General features: G+C 40.6%; 1 protein-coding gene across 8 annotated transcripts; it reads left to right on the forward strand.

Moving 5' to 3' along the window:
- Positions 1-7: 7 nt before the first annotated feature.
- On the forward strand, positions 8-26160 carry LYRM1 (LYR motif containing 1). Of its 8 annotated transcripts, XM_061208964.1 has the most exons (6): positions 228-525; positions 2042-2069; positions 2795-2897; positions 19583-19741; positions 24244-24336; positions 25475-26160. In XM_061208964.1, the coding sequence occupies exons 4-6, from the start codon at positions 19583-19585 to the stop codon at positions 25589-25591; spliced, it is 369 nt and encodes a 122-aa protein (XP_061064947.1). In that variant the 5' UTR covers positions 228-525; positions 2042-2069; positions 2795-2897; the 3' UTR covers positions 25592-26160. The 8 variants fall into 8 exon arrangements, with proteins under 8 accessions (XP_061064949.1, XP_061064953.1, XP_061064950.1 ...); XM_061208966.1 differs by lacking the exons at positions 228-525; positions 2042-2069 and adding an exon at positions 8-88; XM_061208967.1 differs by lacking the exons at positions 228-525; positions 2042-2069 and adding an exon at positions 154-198.

Below are 26160 nucleotides of genomic sequence, written 5' to 3' on the forward strand. Positions count from 1 at the left end.
GCCGCCGCCTCCTCTTCATCTGCGGCCCACCGGCGGGGGCCGCCCCGAAACCCCGCCCTCTCCATCGCCTCCTGCATCATCACTTCCGGTAACCCCGCAAGCCGCCCGCTCCAGGACGCGGAATAGGAGAGGGGCGGGAAGGGAAAGAGTGGCAGTTTGCGTCACGACGTACGCAAAGACGTACGAAGCCGTCGCCAAGTAAGGGCAAAGACCTAGCGACGCGGAGGGAGAGCTAGGAGGAGATGGACTGGACCATATTTTTGGCTGGGATGGGGGGAGAGAGGAGAACTAAAGGGAGAAAAGGGAAATAAGGAAAGGATGAACTTAGATATATTGTTGGCTGTACGGCGGAGCGTGGTCTAGAGTTTGAAGTTTAAGGAAGGCTCGAGCCTACCCTCGACCTGGGACTGATACTCCCACTGAGGTCCGTCCGGTGGTTTGGTACGGCCTGGCCCACCGGACCTGCCAGAGCTCAGTCGGCCGCAGCTCAGCTGGGCTCCCGGCGCCGCCTCCTCCCAGCCTGCGGTAGGCTGCCGGGCTTCTGTGGGTGGGGGAAGGCTGGACTGATGCAGTGTGAGTGCAGAGGATGGAGACGCTGACTCCTGGCGCGGGAGACTGGGGGAAGGGGTTGGCTCCCCAGGGGCAGGGATGGGGGGGCGGGGTGCGACGTTGCTAGGAGACGAGCCTGTGTGACCCCTCCGCCCCCCCAGGCTCGCGAGGGCGGCTCGGTGTCACCGCCGCTGGCCTCGGCAACTTGCTAAGGGAAGCGGCTCGAGGGCCAGGAAGGGGAGCCCTGGTTTGGGAACGCTGAAATGCTGGTTTGGGGCCCATCTGAGACTTCTCAATCCTTTGGATTCCCGAATGTAAATGGGAGATTAGTAGGGGCAAATCCGGGGCGAGAGGCGTCTAGCTGAGGAAGGTTGACACAGACGAGTCCCCTACACGATACTGAGGTTTTCTAAGATAATGAGAACCAGCTTCTTAAATCCCTCGGTCCGCCAAAGGCGTTGCTCCATGACTTTTTATTCGAGTCCGGGAGAAAGTTAAAAAGTAAATCAGTAAAATATCAGCAAGTGAGAAATGCCCCAAAGGTAGCAGTATCAGATGAAGTGGTAGAAGATGGGGGGAGGGCCACTCTAAATCGGATAAGTCTGTTCAGAGGAGGCCGGGTTTACAGAAATCCGAGAAAAGAGGGAAGCTAGGGAATGAGCTTTCTAGGTGGAGAAAAGAACCAACGGGAAGGGATCTGAGGAAGGAAATGGCGAGAAGGCCATGTGCTTGGAGTAGAAAGGAAAGAACCAGAGCCAGAGTGGTCTGTGATGGAGAAGTGGCAGAGCCTGATCAAGCATAGCCTTTTAGCTCAAGGTGAGGGTTTGGCTGTTTTTTAAATGGAGGGTTTTAAGAAGGAGTGACCAGATCTGATTTACATTTTTAGAAAATCATTCTTGGCTACTGGATAGAGAAGGGTAGACGTAGTCAGACCTGCTAGGAGGCTGTTGCAGTAGGGCCAAGGGGGAGGTGACAGTAGTGTTGTATTCACGTTGGAAATGGAGAGAATTAAATTTGGAATGTACTCTGAAAGTCGAGCTTGCAGGACTTGCTGCCAAATTGGATGTGAAGTGTATGGGAAAGGAAGGAACCAAGGATGACTCCGCAGAGAAAATAGTTTGGAAGGCACTACTATTCTTTTGAACATACTAGTTTTGATAAGTCTATTAATGGTCCAAGTAAAGATGTTGAGAAGTTAAATATACAAGTCAAGGGAAAACTCAGAGAGATAATAAATGTAGCAGTTTATTCCTGGATCACCTAAGAAGAGGGTGCAGATAAAGAGGAAGGCCTCTAAACTCCTTGGGGCTCTTTACATGTAGATATGATCCAGAGAAGGAAAAGCCAGCAGAGGAGACTCTTCACACACACAAAGCCTCCAAGATAGAAGGAGGCCCCGTAATATCCTTGAATAATGGGACCCACCCTCATAATCATCGAGACCCATTCTCAAAGGCCTGGCTCAGATCTCTTTCCTCCTTTCCTCTCCCAGCTGTCAGTGCTTTTGGACTCCTGCTTAGGTGATTTGTGTTCATTATAGCAAACCTTACTTTGCTTATTAATTGTTTATACGTCTGACTACCCTGTGAACTATTTCTTCTTTGTGCCCTGCTGGCTCCTATTTCAGAGCCTTGCCCATGGACCCAACATATAGGAACACTGTGTCCATAATGTATCAACCATGGACTTCAACAGCTTCTGACAAAGGGGCATTTGTCCCCGCTGTTGCTGCCACCTCCACCACTAGATATGGTTGATTTCATAAACTCTAGAAAGGGTATCAGAATAATAATCAGAAGGCCTGGGTTTCAGTCTTGCATCTTTACTGACCAGCAGAATGGCCTTGAATAAGACCCTTTTCTTTGAGTTTAGGGGTTGGCCTAGATTACAGATTACAAACTGGCGAGACAGATATTGCCTGCAAACGTGGTTTGGCCCACAGATTGATTTAAATTATTTTTTAAAATTTACTTGCCAAATTTAAAAATCTGATTTTCAGCTTCATTTGAAAAATGAGACAATCTGGCAACACCAGCTTGAGGTTCCTACAGAGCAACAGTCAGCTGGAGCCAATGAGATTCTTCTCCCTTCCTCTACCAGCCTAACACCTGTGGGCATTTGATTTGCAGTTTTTTGGTCTAGAGCTCTGCTGTCCATATGTAGCCACAAGCTACATGTAGCTATTTAAATTTAAATGAAATAAAATTTAAAATGCAGTTCCTCAGATGTACTAACCATATTTCAGGTGCCCAGTGCCAGTGGCTACCCTGTTGGACAGCGAAGATATAGAATATTTCCATCATTGAAGAACATTCTGTTGGTCATTGTTGGACTGGAGAAACTCGAAGGTACTCTGGGTGCTAATCATTCTGTGCACTAAAGATGGACAGTCATTGCTCCTACTCTAAAGGAACTTTGTCTAGTAAAGAGCTCCCGTGCTTCTGCAGGTGGGGAAAGTTGCTTATTCAATAGGTGGAGGGTACTTGGAGACTCTCGTGAAGGCGGAGACCTCCTGTGCAGGGTGAGGGTTATATATCAGGTGGTTGGATCAAGGGTTAGGTGTATCTAATGTTATATAACCAGAGCCCTTTTGTCTGTTTCTTAATCCAGTTTCTTAGGAAATTATCACAAAGAAGGAGTTTGAATGTTTTAATTTAAATGTTTTGTGTTCTCTTGACTTCCCTAGTTCCTATGAAGGGTTCAAATCCTGGGTAGTTATGAACGAATGACTGGGGTTGATCTTCAGCACTGACCAAGTTTTCACCCGTTGCCAGCACATACACACCACACCCCAGACACACACCTCCTACTTCTGGTAACTTGTTCTCACTACCTCTGATTGACCCTTACCTTGTCTTTGTCTCTTAAAATATGATGATAAGGAAACAGTTGATTCCATTTCTTTTGAATTGAGAGACTGAAACTTGGTTTCCATTTGGAGTTTCTATCCCTGAGGGGGCAAATTGCTGTACATCTCTTGGATACAAGAGCCTGATTGGAGTTCCCCTTACAAGTATAAGCTTGTGTGTGCTCCTGTGCTGATATATTTAGGATGAATATATGTGCCTTACATGATCTTGTTTGGGATAGTTTAGAAATCTTTCAGACATAAATATTTTTGGTTTTTCCCTGTCTTCTGAAGATTTCCCATGTTACGGTGCCTAACCTAATTTCTTTTCCTTTAGATAAAAATATGATATACCCTTTCCTCCCTGACCCGTATCTCTGACATACCATATTGTCAATTTCTGTGTAAAAAGATGCTGTTTCAGAGAATAGCCGTGGTATGATTAAGTACACCACACAAGCATATCCTGAGATATACGAAACAGTGTGTGGCATTACACTTCCCCTTTTGGATTCTAGTAACCAAAAACTGAATCCAGGTCAGGAAACAAGTCCATGGGGCGTGTGTGGGGCAGGGAGATGGGGGCACTTGGTTTAGCTTGAAGGTTATTCAATTTAGGTAAGATGATACTGTATAGGATATGGGAATACATCAGAAAGTCGGGAAGGATAACGGATCTAGGAGAAAAGTGCACCCGAAGGATAAGCAAGGAGTAAGAGATAAAGGAAGAAAAATAGGAAGGGACGCTTGCTCATGCCCTTGGTGCCCTTGGCACCTGCATTGTATTTCCAGTAAGAAGTCTGCTCTGTGGTCTGAAGATAAGCGATGCCTCAGGCAGGGTTATTTACTCATACTGAAGAACAATAGCTCTTTACTGTGCAGGGATTATTAATGATCAGAGGGAAACAGCTTTAGGAAAATCCATTACTGCCACAAAGCGATAATTTCACCAGCAGGCAGCAAAGTTTAGCAGAGATAAAAGAGGCCTCACTGTTCCTCCTTTATTTCCTCCTTTTCAGGTAACATTTGCCTTTGTTAACTCCCAATGCTAAGTGATTTACATGGATTATTATGAACAATCCTTAAAACAACTCTTTGAAGAAGGTTCTGTTGTTTCCCCATTTTAAGAAACTGAGGCTCAGGAAGATTAATATCTTGCCTGATGTGGTGAAGTCAGGACTCAAACCCAGATCATTCCAGAGCCCATTAGTTCATTGTTTGTATTATATCTCCTGTCCTTTACATCTGTGGAAAAATTTTGAATGCCTAAAATCAAGGTAGTCATTCTCTATTCTGCTATCTGGGGCAAGAAAATCTGTTTGCTTTGACATTATAAGAATGCTTCAGTTCCCTGGAGGTTTTCCAAATGACAAAAGCTTTAAATTATAATTTTTTAGGTTGGTTTTGAACCCTCATCATTTGGGTGCAATGGACCTTATTCCCCCAAAGGATTGTTTTTAAGAAAAAAAATATCAAAAACTCATTTTTCTATATGTTTGATTCTAAGCTTCCTGGAAATATAGTATATCATTTCAGTCCTGTGGACAAACCCTAAGTGGCCTTAAGAGAACTTAAGAGCGAGGGTTATGTAACAGCTGTGTATACTGCCCTAGATGGAAGTGAGAAGACTGCCTCGCCAAATAACACTTAATCTTCAATTCTCACCCTGACACCCACAGTGCCACTCTTGAAAACATCATTGTGAGGGTTAATTAGTATTTTTAAATGCTCTAGGGTCTTCTGTTGCGAAACCTGATCCAAATACCACTGCATATATCTCAGGATGAGAATGGTAATTACTGGTGATTATTCTGTGTGGGTAAATTTTTTCTTCTAACAAATGTATTTCAAGCTCCAACTCTGGGCCAGGCCTAGGAGTGTAATGGATGAGACAGGGTCCCAACCTGCTTCTCTCTTCCCCTCCCAAAACACACACAGTGGAGGAAGAAACATAAGTCAAACAGAAAATTACAATAGAGTAGAATGAACATTATGATAGGGGTATACACCAGAGCAGGGACGCTGACCCAGTGTGAAGAAGGCACCCCATGAAAAGTGATGAAAGCCAAAGGATGAGAATCAGCAGTTAAGCAAAAAAAGAATATTTCAGGTGTATGGGTTGGGGCCTTCCATTTGGCAAAAAGAAGGAGTCCCAGATCTAAGAAGATAGGGCAGCAGGACACGGGATAGGTCACCACTGGTACATGGTGAACACATACGATGGATTTCACTGGGTGAGTTTCATTATCACCCTCCCCCAAAACCATAAAGTAGTTGGGAGAGAAATTTGACTACATTATATTCATTGGTTATGATTTTTTAAATTTACACCTAAGGACAGATCTTGAAAGAATGGAGTCTCCTTCCACCTGGGGGTTTGAAAGTCAGTTAATTTCCCTTGCCTTTTCTGTCCCTTGTTTGTACTGCAACACTTTTTCTTCAGTAGAAGGCAAAGCCTCATGGGAGTGCAACATTTGGAATTTTGACATTCCTGAGGCCAGAGTCATACTTCTATAAATTTCATCTGAGGAAAGGGAATTTTCATCTCTGCTCTTAAGCTTCTAAGTGTTCATGCAGTGATGCTTTTTCCAAAGGTGAAAGAAACTGTTCCAAAGGTGGGGAAAAGGGTGAAGTGGATAAAGCCCCTAGTCCTGGCAAATCTTCCTATAGGCCTCCTGCAAAACTAGATCTAGACATGCCAAGTATATAGACCCTTTCACTGTATTTTCATTCTCCAGAGCAAGTGGAAGAGTGAGTGGGTGGTGCTTTTTTTTTTTTTTTCCCCTAGGAAATTGATCACTGCCTGTTTGGAGTCCCCATTACTGACTCCAAAATAAAAACAGAGAAAAGCTTTCAGTCAGGGAAATAATCATTCAGCTTTTTTGGCTCTTAATCCCAGTTCTCCTGTCAGTTAGGTAGCATTAGGCAAGACTCCTCACCATTGCAAGACTGGTAGAATCACAAGTACTTATGATACAGTTTGAAATCCAGCATGTTTTTAAAAATGTAAATCAGACCATGATACTCTTACCTGCTTAAAACCTACCAATGTCTTCCTTTTGCTCTTAGACTACAAATCAAACTCCTTTCCAAGGCCTACTCTCCCAGCCTGTGCTTGATTCTGTCTACCTGTGGTCCCACTTCCCCCATAGGCTCTCAACTGTATTAACACTGAGGTTGGTTCCCACCTCATAGCCTTAGTTCCTGCTGTTCTTTCTTCCTGCATCACCTTCCCCTGAACTCTTCCCATTAATAGGTTCCTGAACACCATTCAAGACTCAGCTCAAACGTCACTGACCACCCAAAATAACATAACCCCCACCTCTGCTCATTCATATCATATTACTGTTTCATTCCTTGAGAGCACATATAACCAAAATTATACAAAAATTTTTCTTGTATATCATCTGCCTCTGCCACTAGGATATAAGCTCTAGGAGGACAGGGGACTGTGGCTGCTTGTTTATCACTGTATGCCTAGCCTGGCACATGGGCACTGAACAAATGTTGGATGGATGGATAGATGCTTGGGAGGAAAGAGTAAGACCTGCAGGGTAGTAGCACTGTAATGAGTGCTGGTATCTCTTATGTGATGTCAGCTCCTTTGGAGTGTCAGGGACAGGGTTGCCGCAGGGAACAGAAGAGCACAGCAGTCCAGTTAAGTGCACAGCCTCCTCTAAAGGTGCTGGTGTGTAACATCATTACTGAGGAAGGACAGTTGCAGGGGAGGGGCAGATGGTATATGGAAAACCTTATAAAAGGGTAATTGCAATTCAGTCAGGGTGCAAAAAGAATGGTCTTTTGCTCTTTGTAGGAAGGGAGTAGAATTTAGTTCCCATTGTCACAACTGGCTAAGTTCTTTAAAGCAATCAGCAGACATTCAACCACATTTACTGAGATTGAGCAGCCTATTTAGTGATTAGAAGTTGGGGCTCTGACTCCACACTATCTGGTTTTGAATCCTGGCTCCACCTCTTCCTCGCCATGTGACCTTGCTCAAGTTACTTAACCTCTTTTGGCATCAGGTTCCTCCTTTGTAAAACAGGATAATGTAGTATTTACCTGATAGAACTGTGACGATTATGGGAGTTAATATATGTGTGTAAAGTACCTAGGAAGCCTAGCACAGAGGAAGTGCAAAGTAAATGTAGCTATTACTGTTATTATTATCATTCTTATCCTTATTATTATTCCTTTAATGAGCAAAATGCAGTCCCTGCCCTCCAGGAATTCAGAGACTCTGGGAAGAAAAAGACAGTGAAACTGCAAAAGAACAATAGCTGGATGTGATAGAAGCAGAGAAAAAGGTGCTCCAGAAAAGCCTGAGAATAAACTGGTGTCTACAAGTTGAGGTGGCCAGCAGAAAACAGGCATTCTAAGTGAAATGTTCAGCAGAACAAACACCACAGCAGGGTGCCTTATAGCTACAGTTCCCAGACTCAGGTTTTTTGGGACTCCACATCACAATTTCTGCTATTATTTACCTATGTTTTTTTGTTTTGTTTTGTTTTGTTTTTTTTGGCCACACTGCGCAGCATGCCGGATCTTACCCCGACCAGGGATTGAACCCCATGCCCCCTGCAGTGGGAGCGCAGTCTTAAGCACTGGACACCAGGGAAGTCCTACCTATGTTTTAAACCAGCTTAAAAGTTTCTGTTATATGTTTAAAGGTAGCTCTATATCACTACAAAATCGAAATCACTTTAAATCATGTGTTTGTTGGGCTATTAAAACACATTAAGGGATCACACTAAGAAAATAAATATTTTCTTGTACATCAAAAATTACCTCCCCAACCAGTCTTTGGGACACTTGCTTTAAGGGAAACTTCTGACTATGACCTGAAGCCAAAATGTACTAGCAGCAATATTTGTCAGCTCTTTTTTAATGGTACAGGCTGCACATGGTAGGTGCTTGGTAATGAGTTTTATCCTGGCACTGTGTTTATGCATGAAATACGATTTGAAGAAAAGAGCCCAGTTTCCAGTCACAATTCCTCCCAGGCATACTTCCTATCTCTTATCTTTCCTCATTCTGGGATTTGAGGGTTAAGGAAGTACAAAGCAGAATTTGAAGAAATATCAGTCTCAGAATAAAAGTTATAAAACTTTAACTGTAAAAATTCTTTAAGAACTGACTTCACAGGCAGTTGAGACTGAAGTTCAGTTGTGGTCCCCTAAACAATTTCGTATTCCTGATGTCGACCATGGGAGAATCCCAGCAGACCCCACTGCATCAGGTCAACCCCTGATACTAGGGAAGAAGAAGAAGGTCTGACTCGGCCTTTCATCAATAGTGAGAGATCATTGATAGTTTTAGAGGAATAAATGTTGGTTTCAAGCCATCATACCATAGGGAGGAAGACTCTCAGGGAAAAGTCACTTTTCCTAAACAAGTTGCTTCCTGGGAATAAAAATATAAACCAAAAAGAAGAGAGCTTTTTAACATTATTTTAATTTATATGGCTGATTTTGTTTCTAGAATCACAAGCTTTGTAACAACGACTTGCGAATAGTACATAATGGAGAACACAGCTTTAGACTGTGGAAATCTTTTGGACTGTGTTTTCCGGATCACCTGATGTTGGCGAGGAAGACATCACTTATTTCCCTTTCAGGATTAGTTTCCACAACACTTAAACGTTAAAGGGTTTTGAAAATGGTCTTATTAAATACCAATTGTTAGTTCTGCTTGTTACCTTAAATACCATACTTGCAGGGCGTGTGTATCAGCTTATGGTATGTGATCAGTTATAGTTTGAAGCTGTGGTTCAGACAGTAGTAAAAACAAAGAAATGAAAGTCAGACTTTGGAGAAGGTGGCTGCTGTTTTAATATGCCATACTGCCTTCACTTTCCTCCTTAAGTGTCATGCAGTCAAGGAAGTTTCTTCTGTTAATGACAGGGAAGTGAAGCAGTCATTAATAGAGGTTAGTTGCAGACTGTGTTCCTCACAGGAACTGACTCATGTATTTTCATACGAAACCATGGAGTTTTAGGGAGAGCCAGAAACTCAGAAACCTGTTTCCTTACCAGGAAAAACATCATCAGTTCATCTGAGTTTTCATTACAATTAGCCACAATGCATGATGATCTCTCTTGGTTTATATGAATTCCTTTTAAGCATTTTTTCCTGTGAGGTATAATGGATATCAGAATGGATATCAGGTATGTCCTTTTAACTTTTGAATTGGGTGAAGTAGTGATTTCAAGCTTTTCATCAAATGGTTAAGCCTTGGTTCATTCCTCATTGCTTAAAAAAGGTCATCAGGGTCAGGGTAAGTAAGAGGTGCAATCATACTCAAAAGAGACATTCTCTCTAAGGTGAAGTCCTTGCAATTACTTAGAATTTCTAGATAAACACAGCTCCTTCCAGCTCCCATCTGCTTTCTTTAGCTGCCTAAATTCTCATAAGCTCAGGACCACCCTAAAGCATGCAGTCTCCATGTATTACCCCTCCCCCTTGGGTTGGAAATGGGTCTGTTCTCAAAGGGCAATGAACAGCCTACTTCTCAACAGATGACCTGTTTGAGGAAAGCCCAGGACTCATAATGAGGTGTCCCAGTGCCTGGTCCTGCTACTCACTTGCTAAATCTGTCTTCCTTGTCTTCCCAGCCTGGTAATTTGTTAAAGGCAGTACAGTGTTCATTCTCCTAAATTTGACTAATCACAATCCTCTAGTAGTGGGATTTTTTTTCATATCTTCTCTGAATTTCCTTTTTTTTAAATCGAGGTATAGTTGATTTACAATATTATATTAGTTTCAGGTGTACAACATAGTATATATATATCACATCTTCTTTATCCATTCATCTGTTGATGGACACTCAGGTTGCTTCCCTATCTTGTCTGTTGTAAATAATGCTGCTATGAACACTGGGTGCACTTATCTTTTTGAATTAGTGTTTTTTTCAGATATGTACCCCAGGAGTGGAATTGCTGGATCATATGGTAATTCTATTTTTAGTTTTTTGAGGAACCTCCATACTGTTTTCCATAGTAGCTGCACCAAGTTGCATTCCCACCAACAGTTCCCTTTTCTCCACACCCTCGCCAACATTTGTTATTTATGTTCTTTTTGATGATAGCCATCTGACAGGTGTAAGGTGATATCTCATCATGGTTTTGATTTGCATCTCTCTGATGATTAGCGATGTTGAGCATCTTTTCATGTGACTGTTGGCCATCTCTGTGCCTTCTTTGGAAAAATGTCTATTCAGGTCTTCTGCCCATTTTTTAATCAGGTTGTTTTTTTGATGTTTAGTTGTATGAGCTGTTTATATATTTTGCATGTTAACCCCTTATTGGTCATATCATTTGCAAACATTTTCTCCGATTCAGTAGGTTGTCTTTTCATTTTGTCGATGGTTTCCTTTTCTGTGAAAAAGCTTATAAGTTTACTTAGGTCCCATTTGTTTAGTTTTGCTTTTGTTTCCTTTGTCTTAGAAGACAAGTCAAAAAAAACTTGCTACGATTTATGTCAAAGAGTGTTCTGCCTATGATTTCTCCTAGGAGTGTTATGGTTTTCAGTCCTATATTTAGGTCTTTAATCCATTTTGTGTTTATTTTTATAAATGATGTGTGATGCTATTTTGATAACTGTAGCTTGGTAGTATAGTCTGAAGTCAAGGAGCATGATACCTCCAGCTCTGTTCTTTCTGAAGATGCTTTGGTTATTCAGAGTCTTTTGTGTTTCCATACAAATTTTAAAATTATTTGTTCTAGTTCTGTGAAAAATGCCATTGGTATTTTGACAGGGATTGCATTGAATCTGTAGATTGCCTTGGGTAGTATGGTCATTTTAACAATGTTAATTCTTCCAATCCAAGAACATGGTATATCTTTTCATCTGTTTGCATCCTCTTCAGTTTCTTTCATCAGTGCCTTATAGTTTTCTGAGTACAGGTCTTTTACCTCCTTGGTAGGTTTATTCTGAGATAGTTTATTCTTTTTGATATGATGCTAAATAGGATTGTTTCCTTGATTTCTCTTTCTGATAGTTTGTTGTTAGTATAGACAAGTGCAACAGATTTCTATATATTAATTTTGTATCCTGCAACACTACTGAACTTATTGATGAGCTCTAGTAGTTTTCTGGTGGCATCTTTAGAATTTTTTATGTATGGTATCATGCCATCTGCAAACAGTGACAGTTTTACTTCTTCCTTTCCAATTTGGATTCCTTTTATTTCTTTTTCTTCTCTGATTGCTATGGCTAGGACTTCCAAAACTATGTTGAATTAAAAAATTGGTGAGAGTGGGCTGCTTTCAGCTTTTCATCATTGAGTATGTTACCTGTGGGTTTGTCATATATGACCTTTATTATTTTGTGAGATGTCCCCTCTATGCCCACTTTCTGGGGAGTTTTTATCATAAATGGATGTTGAATTTTTTTTTTTTCACTTTTTTTTTTTTTTTTTGACCACACCATGCAGCATGCAGGATATTAGTTCCCTGACCAGGGATCGAACCCATGCCCCCTGCAGTGGAAGCATGGAGTCTTAACCACTGGACCACCAGGGAAGTCCCAAATGGATGTTGAATTTTGTCAAAAGCTTTTTCTGCATCTATTGAGATGATCCTATGATTTTTAATTTTTAATTTGTTGACATGGTGTATCACATTGATTGATTTGCAGATATTGAAATCCCACTTAATCATGGTGTATGATCCTTTCGGTGTCTTGTTGGATTCGGTTTGCTAATAATTTGTTGAGGATTTTTGCATCTACGTTCATCAGTGATATTGGCCTGTAATTATCTTTTTTTGTGATATCTTTGTCTGTTTTTGATATCAGGGTGATGCTGGCCTCATAGAATAAGTTCAGAAGTGTTCCTTCCTGTGGAATTTTTTGGAATAGTTTGAGAAGGATAGGTGTTAACTCTTCTCTAAATGTTTGGTAGATTTCACCTGTGAAGCCCTCTGGTCCTGGATTTTTGTTTGTTGGGAATTTTTAAATTACTGATTTAATGTCATTACTGGTAATTGGCCTGTTCATATTTTCTTTTTCTTTTTTTTTGAATTTTATTTATCTTTTTATACAGCAGGTTCTTATTAGTTATCTATTTTATACATATTAGTGTATAGATGTCAATCCCAATCTCCCAATTCATCCCAGCACCACCCCCACCCCCCTCTGCCACTTTCCCGCCTTGGTGTCCACATTTGTTCTCTACATATGTGTCTCTATTTCTGCCTTGCAAACTGGTTCATCTGTACCATTTTTCTGGATTCCACATATATGCGTTAATATACGATATTTGTTTTTCTCTTTCTGACTTACTTCACTCAGTATCACAGTCTCTAGGTCCATCCACATCTCTACAAATGACCCAATTTCGTTCCTTTTTATGGCTGAGTAATATTCCATTGTATATATGTACGACATCTTCTTTATCCATTCGTCTGTCGATGGACATTTAGGTTGCTTCCATGACCTGGCTATTGTAAATAGGGCTGCAGTGAACATTGGAGTGCATGTGTCTTTTTGAATTATGGTTTTCTCTGGGTATATGCCCAGTAGTGGGATTGTTGGGTCATATGGTAATTCTATTTTTAGTGGGTTTTTTTTGAAGAAACTACAATTATTTTTACTTAAAAATGTGAAAGTGAAATATTATATTTATTGCCTTATTTTTTAAACATCTTTATTGGAGTATAATTGCTTTACAATGTTGTGTTAGTTTCTGCTGTACAACACAGTGAATCAGCTATACGTACACATATATCCCCATATCCCCTCCCTCTTGTGTCTCCCTCCCACCCTCCCTATCCCACCCCTCTAGGTGGCCACAAAGCACCGAGCTGATCTCCCTGTGCTATGCAGCTGCTTCCCACTAGCTATTTTACATTTGGTAGTGTATATATGTCAATGCCACCCTCTCACTTCGTCCCAGCTTACCCTTCCCCCTCCCCATGTCCTCCAGTCCATTCTCTACATCTGCGTCTTTATTCCTGTCCTGCCGCTAGGTTCTTCAGAACCTTTTTTTTTTTTTTATTTTTTAGATTCCATATATATGTGTTAGCATACGGTATTTGTTTTTCTCTTTCTAACTTACTTCACTCTGTATGACAGACTCTAGGTCCATCCACCTCACTACAGATAGTTCAATTTTGTTTCTTTTTATGGCTAATATTCCATTGTGTATATGTGCCATATCATCTTTATCCATTCATCTGTCAATGGACACTTAGGTTCTTCCATGTTCTGGCTATTGTAAATAGTGCTGCAGTGAACATTGTGGTGCATGACTCTTTTTGAATTACGGTTTTCTCAGGGTATATGCCCAGTAGTGGGATTGCTGGGTCATATGGTAATTCTATTTTTAGTTTTCTAAGGAACCTCCATACTGTTCTCCATAGTGACTGTATCAATTTACATTCCCACCAACAGTTCAGGAGGGTTCCCTTTTCTCCACATCCTCTCCAGCATTTGTTGTTTGTAGATTTTCTGATGATGCCCATTCTAACCAGTGTGAGGTGATACCTCATTATAGTTTTGATTTGCATTTCTCTAATAATTAGTGATGTTGAGCAGCTTTTCATGTGCCTCTTGACTATCTGTATGTCTTCTTTGGAGAAATGTCTATTTAGGTCTTCTGCCCATTTTTTGATTGGGTTGTTTGTATTTTTAATATTGAGCTGCATGAGCTGTTTATATATTTTGGAGATTAATCCTTTGCAAATATTTTCTCCCATCCTGAGGGTTGTCTTTTTGTATTGTCTATAGTTTCCTTTGCTGTGCAAAAGCTTTTAAGTTTCATTAGGTCCCATTTGTTTATTTTTGGTTTTGTTTTCATTACTCTAGGAGGTGGGTCAAAAAAGATCTTGCTGTGATTTATGTCAGAGTGTTCTGACTATGTTTTCCTCTAAGAGTTTTATAGCGTCTGGTCTTACATTTAGCTCTTTAATCCATTTTGAGTTTATTTTTGTGTGTGGTGTTAGGAACTGTTCTAATTTCATTCTTTTACATGTAGCCGTCCAGTTTTCCCAACACCACTTATTGAAGAGACTGTCTTCTCTCCATTGTATATCCTTGCCTCCTTCATCATAGATTAGTTTACCATAGGTGCATGGGTTTATCTCTGGGCTTTCTGTCCTGTTCCTGTTCTATATTTCTGTTTTTGTGCCAGTACCATACTGTCTCGATGACTGTAGTTTTGTAGTGTAGTCTGAAGTCAGGGAGTCTGATTCCTACAACTCTGTTTTTTACCCTCAAGATTCCTTTGTCTATTCAGGGTCTTTTGTGTCTCCACACAAATTTTAAGATTTTTTGTTCTAGTTCTGTAAAAAATGCCACTGGTAATTTCATAGGGATTGCATTGAAATCCTAGATTGCTTTGGGTAGCATATTCATTTTCTCAATATTGATTCTTCCAATCCAAGAACCTGGTATATCTCTTCATCTGTTTGTGTCATCTTTGATTTCTTTCATCAGTGTCTTATAGTTTTCTGAGTACAGGTCTTTTACCTCCTTAGGTAGGTTTATTCCTAGGTATTTTATTCTTTTTGTTGCAGTGGTGAATGGGATTGTTTTCTTAATTTCTCTTTCTGATTTTTCGTTGTTAGTGTATAGGAATGCAAGAGATTTCTGTGCATTAAGTTTGTATCCTGCAACTTTACCAAATTCATTGATTAGCTCTAGAAGTTTTCTGGTGGCATCTTTAGGATTATACATGTATAGTATCATGTCATCTGCAAACAGTGACAGTTTTACTTCTTCTTTTCCAATTTGTATTCCTTTTATTTCTTTTTCTTCTCTGATTGCCATGACTAGGACTTCCAAAACTATGTTGAATAATAGTGGCGATAGTGGACATCCTTGACTTGTTTCTGATCTTAGAGGAAATGCTTTCAGTTTTTCACCATTGAGAATGACGTTTGCTGTGGGTTTGTCGTATATGGCCTTTATTATGTTGAGATAGGTTCCCTCTGTGCCCACTTTCTGGAGACTTTTATCATGAATCGGTGTTGAATTTTGTCAAATGCTTTTTCTGCATCTATTGAGATGATCATATGGTTTTTATTCTTCAGTTTGTTAATATGGTGTATCACATTGATTGATTTGCATGTATTGAAGAATCCTTGCATCCCTGGGATAAATCCCACTTGATCATGGTGTATGATCCTTTTAATGTGTTGTTGCATTCGGTTTGCTAGCATTTTGTTGAGGATTTTGCATCTATATTCATCAGTGATATTGGTCTGTAATTTTCTTTTTTTGTAGTATCTTTGACTGGTTTTGGTCTCAGGGTGATGGTGGCCTCGTAGAGTGAGTTTGGGAGTGTTCCTTCCTCTGCAATTTTTTGGAAGAGTTTGAGAAGGATGGGTGTGAGCTCTTCTCTAAATGTTTGATAAAATTCACCTGTGAAGCCATCTGGTCCTGGACTTTTGTTTGTTGGGAGATTTTTAATCACAGTTTCAATTTCATTACTTGTGATTGGTCTGTTCATATTTTCTATTTCTTCCTGGTTCAGTCTTGGAAGGTATACCTTTCTAAGAATTTGTCCATTTCTTCCAGGTTGTCCACGTTATTGGCATAGAGTTGCTTGTCTCTTATTTGTATTTCTGCGGTGTCCATTGTAACTTCTCCTTTTTCATTTCTAATGTTATTGATTTGAGTCCTCTCTGTCATTTTCTTGATGAGTCTGGCTAAAGGTTTATCAATTTTGTTTTTTTTCTCAGAGAACCAGCTTTTAGTTTTATTGATCTTTGCTGTTGTTTTCTTTGTTTCTATTTCATTTATTTCTGATCTGATCTTTATGATTTCTTTCCTTCTGCTAACTTTGGGTTTTGTTTGTTTTACTTTCTCTGGTTCCTTTAGGTGTAAGGTTAGATTGTTTATTTGAGATCTTTCTTGTTTCTTGAGGTAGGATTGTATTGCTATAAACTTCCCTCCTAGAACTGCTTTTGTTGCATCCCATAAGTTTTGGATCGTTGTGTTTCATTGTCATTTGTCTCTAGGCATTGTTTTGATTTCCTCTATGATTTCTTCAGTGATCTCTTGGTTATTTAATAATGTATTGTTTAGCCTCCACGTGTTTGTGTTTTTTACGTTTTATTTCCCTGTAATTTATTTCTAATCTCATAGTGTTGTGGTCGGAAAAGATGCTTGATATGATTTCAATTTTCTTAAATTTACTGAGGCTTGATTTGTGACCCAAAATGTGATCTATCCTGGAGAATGTTCTGTGTGCACTTGAGAAGAAAGTGTAATCTCCTGTTTTTGGATGGAATGTCCTATAAGTATCAATTAAATCTATCTGGTCTGTTGTGTCATTTAAAGCTTGTGTTTCCTTATTAATTTTCTGTCTGGATGATCTGTCCATTGGAAGTGAGGTGTTAAAGTCCCCACTATTGTGTTACTGTCGATTTCCTCTTTTATGGCTGTTAGCATTCGCCTTATGCATTGAGGTGCTCCTATGTTGGGTGCGTATATATCTATAATTGTTATATCTTCGTCTTGGATTGATCCCTTGATCATTATGTAGTGTCCTTCCTTGTCTCTTCTAAGATTCTTTATTTTAAAGTCTATTTTATCTGATATGAGTATTGCTACTCCAGCTTTCTTTTGATTTCCATTTGCATGGAATATCTTTTTCCATCCCCTCACTTTCAGTCTGTATGTGTCCCTAGGTCTGAAGTGGGTCACTTGTAGACAGCATATATATGGGTCTTCTTTTTGTATCCATTCAGTGAGCCTGTGTCTTTTTGTTGGAGCATTTAATCCATTCACATGTAAGGTAATTATCGATGTGTATGTTCCTATTACCACTTTCTTAATTGTTTTAGGTTTCTTTTTGTAGGTCCTTTTCTTCCCTTGTGTTTCCCACTTAGAGAAGTTCCTTTAGCATTTGTTGTAGAGCTGGTTTGGTGGTGCTGAATTCTCTTAGCTTTTGCTTGTCTGTAAAGCTTTTGATTTCTCCATTGAATCTGAATGAGATCCTTGCTGGGTAAAGTAATCTTGGTTGTATGTTCTTCCCTTTCATCACTTTAAATATATCGTGCCACTCCCTTCTGGCTTGTAGAGTTTCTGCTGAGTAATCAGCTGTTAACCTTATGGGAGTTCCCTTGTATGTTATTTGTCATTTTCCCTTGTTGCTTTTAATAATTTTTCTTTGTCTTTAATTTTTGTCAGTTTGATTACTATGTGTCTTGGCATGTTTCTCCTTGGGTTTATCCTGCCTGGGACTCTCTGCACTTCCTGGACTTGGGTGGCTATTTCCTTTCCCATGTTAGGGAAGTTTTCAACTATAATCTCTTCAAATATTTCCTCGGGTCCTTTCCCTCTCTCTTTTCCTTCTGGGACCTCTATAATGCTAATGTTAGTGCGTTTAATGTTGTCCCAGAGGTCTCTTATGCTGTCTTCATTTCTTTTAATTCTTTTTTCTTTATTCTGTTCTGTGGCAGTGAATTCCACCATTCTGTCTTCCAGGTCACTTATCCGTTCTTCTGCCTCAATTGTTCTGCTATTGATTCCTTCTAGTGTATTTTTCATTTCAATTATTGTAATGTTCATCTCTGTTTGTTTGTTCTTTAATTCTTCTAGGTCTTTGTTAAACATTTCCTGCATCTTCTCGATCTTTGCCTCCATTCTGTTTCCGAGGTCCTGGATCATCTTCACTATCATTATTCTGAATTCTTTTTCTGGAAGGTTGCCTATCTCCACTTCATTTAGTTGTTTTTCTGGGGTTTTATCTTGTTCCTTCATCTGGTACATAGTCCTCTGCCTTTTCATTTTGTCTGTCTTTCTGCGAATGTGATTTACATCCCACAGGCTGCAGGATTGCAGATCGTCTTGCTTCTGCTGTCTGCCCTCTGGTGGATAAGGCTATCTAAGAGGCTTGTGCAAGCTTCCTGATGGGAGGGACTAGTGGTGGGTATAGCTGGGTGTTGCTCCGGTGGGCAGAGCTCAGTAAAACTTTAATCCACTTGTCTGCTGATGGGTGGGGCTGAGTTCCCTCCCTGTTGGTTGTTTGGCCTGAGGAGACCCAGCACTGGAGCCTACAGGCTCTTTGGTGGGGCTAATGGTGGACTCTGGGAGGGCTAATGCCAAGGAGTACTTCCCAGAACTTCTGCTGCTAGTGTTCTTGTCCTTGGGGTGAGCCACAGCTGCCCCCCACCTCTGCAGGAGACCCTCCAACACAAGCAGGTAGGTCTGGTTCAGTCTCCTACTGGGTCACTGCTCCTTTCCCCAGGTCCTGATGCTGACACTACATTGTGTGTGCCCTCCAAGAGTGTAGTCTCTGTTTCCCCCAGTCCTGTTGAAGTCCTGCAGTCAAATCCCGGAGGGGCCACAAGATCTTCAGTCATCAGAGAGATTTTCTGTTGTACTTATTATACAGTTCTTAGGTGGACAAGGAAGTAGACCAACAATTTTGAGAAATATTTTCAACAAGGTTACAATGAACTAAAAAACAGTTTGCAACCTGACAAACTCTGGGTGGAATTGAGCCTGCAGATTCATTTTATGTTTGGTACTCACATTTTCAAAAATAAGGAATTACTGTCTTTTTTGAAGTTTCATATTTTAAAAATCTCGACTGCCACCTATTGTTAAGCTATCAGGAAATCTGGCACCCTTAGGCCCTCAATTCTATATGACAGCAGCTGGCTGGGGAAGAGTAGCAACTGTCCCCTTTCAAGGGGGGACATCTTCTCTAGTTGGCCACTGTCCCCACCCAGCCGGTTTCCCTCATTTTGTTACCTGCCAGGCTCCAGAGGCACTTGAGTTTGCAATCCCTGCATTAAACTCAAGTTCACACTTAACTAGAAAATTCAGTTATTCAAAATGTGGCTTCTCCTGTGCACTCAGGTTAGTGATGTAATTTTACCAGAATACACACTAAAAGCATCATTCCTAAGATATTCTGGCAAAGAACATACTGGTTTAAAGAACACTAAATGTGCATTTTGGTTTTGTCATGTTCATAAAAATGGCCATCATGGCAAACAGCAAGGTTGAGCAACCTTCAGCCATGGGATGATGTACAAGGCCATCTAAGAGACTGCTGGTATTCATATAACACCGTTCTGGCAATGCCAGCAAACAGATCTGTTCAGAAAGAGCAGTTATTTCTAGACTAATTAAAGAGCTTGATTTTTTAAAATGTACAGCTGCCTCCCTGCCTACTGTCAAATTGAATTTTTATGCAAATTTTTCCTCTTCTATTTTGGCGGGTCGGAAGATGACAACGGCAACACGACAAGAAGTTCTTGGCCTCTACCGCAGAATTTTCAGGCTTGCGAGGAAATGGCAGGCTGCATCAGGGCAGATGGAAGACACCATTAAAGAAAAACAGTACATATTAAATGAAGCCAGAACACTGTTTCAGAAAAACAAAAATGTAAGTAGGTTCTAGCTGGAGATTGCAAGGAGGAGAGCAATTTCTTGTGGTGCTTGTTCATTTCTTTTCTGTTCTAAAGTTGAGAGGACTGAGCAGCACAAGTCAGAGTGACAGAGTGTGGAGCAGGAAGGGGCCAGAGGCACAGCCTAGCTGGCTTGCCCAACCACTGAAAAGCAGAGCCCTGCCCGGGCTTCTCTCTTCACTCTTTTCAGGTCTCAGTCCAGCGGGTAAGTGGCTCAGCATCTTCAGAAGACCCCATGAGCCAGGTGACCTGAGTCAGGCCAATGAGAATTTTCAGGGTAGGATAGGTTCCTCACACACTGTGCCTGTTGTCAGCCACTCCCACAGGAGGTGCGCAGTTAAATTTGTTTTTTTTTTTTTCAATTCATAAGCTATTCAGAGCCTCCAAGTATAAACCCATTCAGAGGGAAGAGAATAGGATTAAGACAGGGTTCCCTTCATAACTTAGCTTTGAACTCAAGCCTCTTTGGCTAGCAGAGAGACTTTGCCCTTTGGGACCTCAGAATTGGGTAAAATAGTGCCTCCATTTGCTAGTTGAACCCAGACACCAGGGAGCCGAAAACCATTCCAAGAGGCTTGATTTGACAAACCATAAAGCATCTAGCTGTCAGCTCCTTAGGAAGACTGCCTGGCCCTAAGCATGGAAGGAGGCTTTCAGCTCCTGACTTTTCTTGCCTCTTTCTCATTGATCTCATGGATTCAGCACTGTCACTGCTCACTTCGTGAAACTTCCTGACAATTTACTCTCTTTACTTTTCCCTCTCTGGCCCCATCTCAGTCTCCTTTTCTGCCCTGTCTTCTTCACACACACTCCTACCAGCTATAAGCGTCCTCTGAAGGTCAGCCCTCTGCACTGAGGCCCAGAGACCATGGTTCCAGATCCCATATCTTGACCTGTCATCAGCCACCTGCAGGAACTCACCACAAGCATAATAGCCTAAAGCAGAACTCATCTTTCCACAAGAACACCTCCCCTTCCCAGCTTTCCCATTTCTGTCATAGCTTCTGCCACTAGTTTGTGACCCATTGCTCTCCTTTCATTCAACAAGTAGCTGAGTGTCTACCATGTTCCAAACACCAGACTAGACATCAGGGATATAACTGAGCAAAACCGAGACAGGGTCCCTGAAAGATGTTTCAGAGTTAGATAGAAAGAAATGTAAAATTACAATTGGGGTAGTGCTGCACAAGAAACCGTCTCAATCTACAATATCCTTCCCTTCTCATAATCCCTGAAGTCTCCCTGCTTTTTTTTTTTCCCCCAAGTGACAGGCAGCAATGGCTGCTATTTTTTTTTAATTAATTAATTTATATTTTTGGCTGTGTTGGGTCTTCGTTTCTGTGCGAGGGCTTTCTCTAGTTGCGGCAAGCGGGGGCCACTCTTCATCGCGGTGCGCGGGCCTCTCACTGTCGCGGCCTCTCTTGTCGCGGAGCACAGGCTCCAGACGCGCAGGCTCAGTAATTGTGGCTCACGGGCCCAGTTGCTCCGCGGCATGTGGGACCTTCCCAGACAGGGCTCGAACCCGTGTCCCCTACATTGGCAGGCAGATTCTCAACCACTGCGCCACCAGGGAAGCCCAGTCTCCCTGCTTTTAATACCAACCTGCTTGTGAACTTTTTCTGCTCTTACCATAGACCATGCATACCACATCAGAGTGTATGTACCCCCCAAGGTCCTGAAATAGTCCTTTGAGGAATAGAAGTAAAATATTGTAAGTGCTGTTTCTATTAATTTTTATTGCTCTTTTAAAAATGTCTATTTTATATATATTTATAATGGAATTATTAATATATTTAATAAACTTATAAATACACATATGGGGCTCAGAAATTTTTTTTTTTTTTTTTTGGCCACACTGTGTGGCACGTGGGATCTTAGTTCCCTGACCAGGGATTGAACCCAGGCCACGGCAGTGAAAGTGCCAAGTCCTAACCACTGGACCACCAGGGAATTCTCAGGGCTCAGAAATTTTTTATTGAAAGAAGTAGATGATCAAAAATTTTGCAGACCACTGAGCTATACCTACCCCTAATTAGTTGGTGATATTCTCTTTTTTTTTTTCTTGTTTGTTTCATTTATGTTGGTATGGTCTCCTTAACTAGATTGTCAGTTCCTTGAGCACACAGACAGTTTCTTATCCTTTTCTAGTATATCTCATGGGCCCTGCCTTGTGGTTGTCACTAAATTAATGAGCATTTACAAATACTTTGATTCAGTTGATCTTCTCCAGGAAGTCTTCCTCCAGTTCTCTGCCCTCACCCAACCCCATGATGGCCACCTACTCTGCTATATAGGAATCTATATAGCAGTCTGTAGCAGTCATTGCCCTTGTTGATTATACACCATTGTGTCAGAGTTGTTCTGCCAAGGTAAGATCCTTGATAGTTGAAGGCAGGGACCATGGCCTCACAGTGTCTAGTCTGGTGCTGGGGATATCATAGTAGTATGTGCCCAGTAAACCTTTGCAGGTTCACTCACCTAACTACTGCCCAAGACCCTTTGGGTTTTCAGTTAAGGCAATAATAATCCTTCATTTGCCTCTGCTTGAATTGGCCCAATGTGGTGTGAGCCAGAGGGAGGTGTATTTGCCAGTGGTGAAGCCCGCGTGCCTAGAGCCTGTGCGCCGCAACAAGAGAAGCCACCGCAATGAGAAGCCTGCATGCCTCAACGAAGAGTAGCCCCTGCTCGCCGCAACTAGAGAAAGCCCACGTGCAGCAACGGAGACCCAACACAGCCAAAAATAAATAAAATAAATAAATTTATAAAAAATAAAATAAAATACATACTTGTTTTACCATGTATTAGAAAGAAGACAGTATCAGATAATTTTGCAAGTACTGTGCTTAGAGAGTCCATTTAAAGAAAAAGTTTAATATTAGTATAGGTAGTTGTGGATATGGCAGAATCATGCAGGCAGCCTCTGAATGACTGATTTGGAGAACTCTAACCCAACTTGTTCAAATGGACAGCTGGAGCCCCAGGAGCCCTCAGCCCCCTTAACCACATCTTTATTAGGGGCTTCTTTCTTCCTAATCCCTCATGTAGACATAAGTAGTCTCCTGTAACCTCACTTGCTATAAGTGCTTAATAATAACCCAAAGGTATCTCATTAATTGGTCTAAATCCTAATGAGCAAATGAGAACATGGAAATCTACTCCCAAGGTGGACATCAGAGCAATAGCTTCTGAGAAATACAGAGGTCAGAAAGCTGAGCCTCTGTCCCAAGGGACTGAGCTGTGGTTCTTTCTATGTGTTGCAGTTTCTGGAACTTTACTCCAAGAGGTACCATAGGACAGAATGCCCTTGGAATTTCCAAGCCACGATGGCCCCAACTTCACTGTGGGTGTCATCTGGGGCTGATGCAATCCCAGCTCTGCTTTGAGGCCCACTTACAAACTCTTAGCAGAGGCATGTGTTGATTTTCCATCCTCGGAATGAAACGTTTCTCCCCTTCTCCTCCCTGGCTTTCTGCTTTTCAGAATGAACTTTTCATTCCTTTACTTGAAGTTGGACTACCACAATTTAACTGTTTTGAAATTTCAAATGTCATTTCTTTTCCTCGCTAATGACCAAGACAGTTTACAGTTCAAAATAGAAGGTGGATCATTCTCCAATATCTTACTCGGGGTTTCTAGACAGCACTTGCTGATAATTGGGTTACTTGAAAGTAACTTGATCAACAAGGGGAGGGTATGAAGAAGCACTGTTGTTCATTGTTGGTGGGAATATAATTTATAGATTGTTCTTAGGAATGTAAATTGGTACAGCCTCTTAGAGGGTAATTTGAATCTACAGGGAATATCTGTGAGAATTAAAAAAGCATGAACCCTTTAACCTAGCAGTTCTCTCTCTAGGAAATGATCTTTCAAATATATTTGCATGTGAGCCAAAAAAATTTTTAGAGGGATCCACTGTTTATAATGGCAAAAGATTGGAAATAACCTAAATGTCCATCAGTAGAAGACTGGTTAAATTATAATGCAGCCTTATGTTGGAATTTTGTGCAGCTGTTAAAAAGAATGGGGCAGCTCTGTATGTGTAAATATAGAAGGAGCTTCAAGTTGTTAGTGAAAAGGCAAGGTTCAGAACTTTCATTTTTATAAGAAAAAATGCTAAGTTTATAGAGGTATACTTATATATGCATAGAATATCCCTGGAAGAACAAACAAGAAACTTCTGATAATTGTTGTCTCTGAGAAGGGGAACTGGGAGACAGGAAGAAGAGGAGGACTTTGTTTTACATTATATCCGTTTGTATTATTTGAATTATTTTTACCATGTGCTTGTATTATCTACCTCAATAATTTTTAAAAGTTAAATCCACAGGAAATTTTATACTAAATTGCTTTTGATTTTTCAAATTACCAATAGTTAATTTAGTGGCTAATGAACTGAAAAAAGTCTAAGAAAATGTATACCTATACTTTATGTAGCATTGGAAAGATGCTAACAATCTCACCTATTTTTCCCTTTTAATAGCTTACAGACACAGACCTGATTAAACAGTGTATAGATGAGTGCACAGCCAGGATTGAAATTGGACTGCATTACCAGATTCCTTATCCAAGGCCAGTAAGTGTGACTCCAGTTAACATGTGGTGTGTACTTATCCTTGTCAACCCAGTTATTTCCAAGAATGTGTACCAAGAGGGCTAGTGTTTGCTGAGAAGTCTAGAGCTACTGTAGCAGGCATGTTGGAAATAAGCTACCCTTGCGTGGCCACCAGCCCATCAAAACAGACTAAAATGTCAATTGAACGCCTGATTTCTCCTACTTGAACAACTTTCCCTTATATGGAAGGGAAAGCCAGCTCACATTTACATAGCTTTCTCTTCTGACTTTCACCTTTTTTATGGAAATATTTTTATTTTCCTTATTGTAAAACACAGGTTTATTGTTAATGAAAGAATAAAATTCAAATATTAAAGGAATGCATAAGGTAGAAAGTGAAAATTGTCAAAAATTCTCACCCTGTGGAAGTGACCACTATAACTGTTGAGTGGGACCATATGAAATTGCCAATATTCTACTCTTGACCTACAAAAACAGCAATTTTATATTGTATTGGCTCAGCCTAACAGTTTGGCAATATATCCTTTTAGTCTTTTTTTCTATACTCATGTACGTACATTTTCTTTACTTAAAGTACATGGGACCCTAGGCATACTGTTTATCGCCTATTTATTTTACTTCCTCTCTTGGATATCTTTTAAAATGGATGCATTGTATCCTATTGTAAGAATATGCCATAATTTAACCAGCACCCTTTCACTAGACATTTATGTTGGTCCCAGTTTTCCACTATGCAAAGAACATCTTTGTGTATACACTTTTTTCCTCACCTTCTTTGGACTCTCATCTCACTGTGTGATCTGTGGTTTTTTCCTCCATGCAGGAAATATGGCAAAGAAGAGCACAAGCTTTGGAATCATACAGATCTGGGTTCAAATCCTGGTTCTACCACTTAATGTATAATCTGGAGCAAGTTATTTAACCTGAACCTCCATTTTCTCATCTGTGAATATTAGAATAATAATTCTCTATGAGATTATATTGAGGATTAATGTGTATAAGGACTATAAGGAATAATGAGTCAGTATAGAGTTAGCACTTAGCAGAGAGCATGGTACTTAGTAAATCTTCAGTGAATATAAGCTGCTGCAATGATTATAATTCTTAATATTTTATTATTATTATTATTATTATTCAGATTCATCTACCTCCTATGGGCCTTACCCCACTACGAGGCCGGGGACTTCGAAGCCAGGAGAAATTGAGGAAATTTTCCAAACCAGTATATCTCAAGTCTCATGATGAAGTTTCCTAACCCAGAAAAAAAAGTTTTTTTCTGAGAATGATGAGCCAACTAGGCCTTAAATGTAAACCAGACAGCAAAGCTCTTCTTGATTAGGAGCAAAAATCCAAATATCTTCTTAAAACCTTCGAAATACTGGTACTCACCCCATGATGTGTGCTCACACATCACTACAGTTTGTCAGGATCTTGCTGCCTGAGTGGACAACACTAACCCTAGAGGTCATGGACCTTAAATCCTCACTGAAGCATCATTTGGAAACAAGACTAAGGCCTGTGGGCAGAAGACTGAAGGGTGACAAAGCTCTTCAAGGGAATGCCGATCACCAGACATGCCAGCTGATATGAAGAAATTAGCCAGTTGCTGGAAGTTCTCATGGCTACTATAAAACTATATACCACCCCTCAGAATATTTTTAGGCTTTTTTTTTCAAGTTATAGATTTGCTTAAAAGTGGGCTTTTTGTGTGTGCTTTGTTGTCTTTTGACGCTTCCAATTTCCACATAAACTCCCCTTAAAAAGCGCATCATTGGATCAATCATGGTTTTTCATTGAAATTTTATATGAGACCCATCTCTGCCC

This window comes from Eubalaena glacialis, chromosome 13 (assembly GCF_028564815.1).
Source record: "Eubalaena glacialis isolate mEubGla1 chromosome 13, mEubGla1.1.hap2.+ XY, whole genome shotgun sequence".
Lineage (NCBI taxonomy): Eukaryota > Metazoa > Chordata > Mammalia > Artiodactyla > Balaenidae > Eubalaena > Eubalaena glacialis.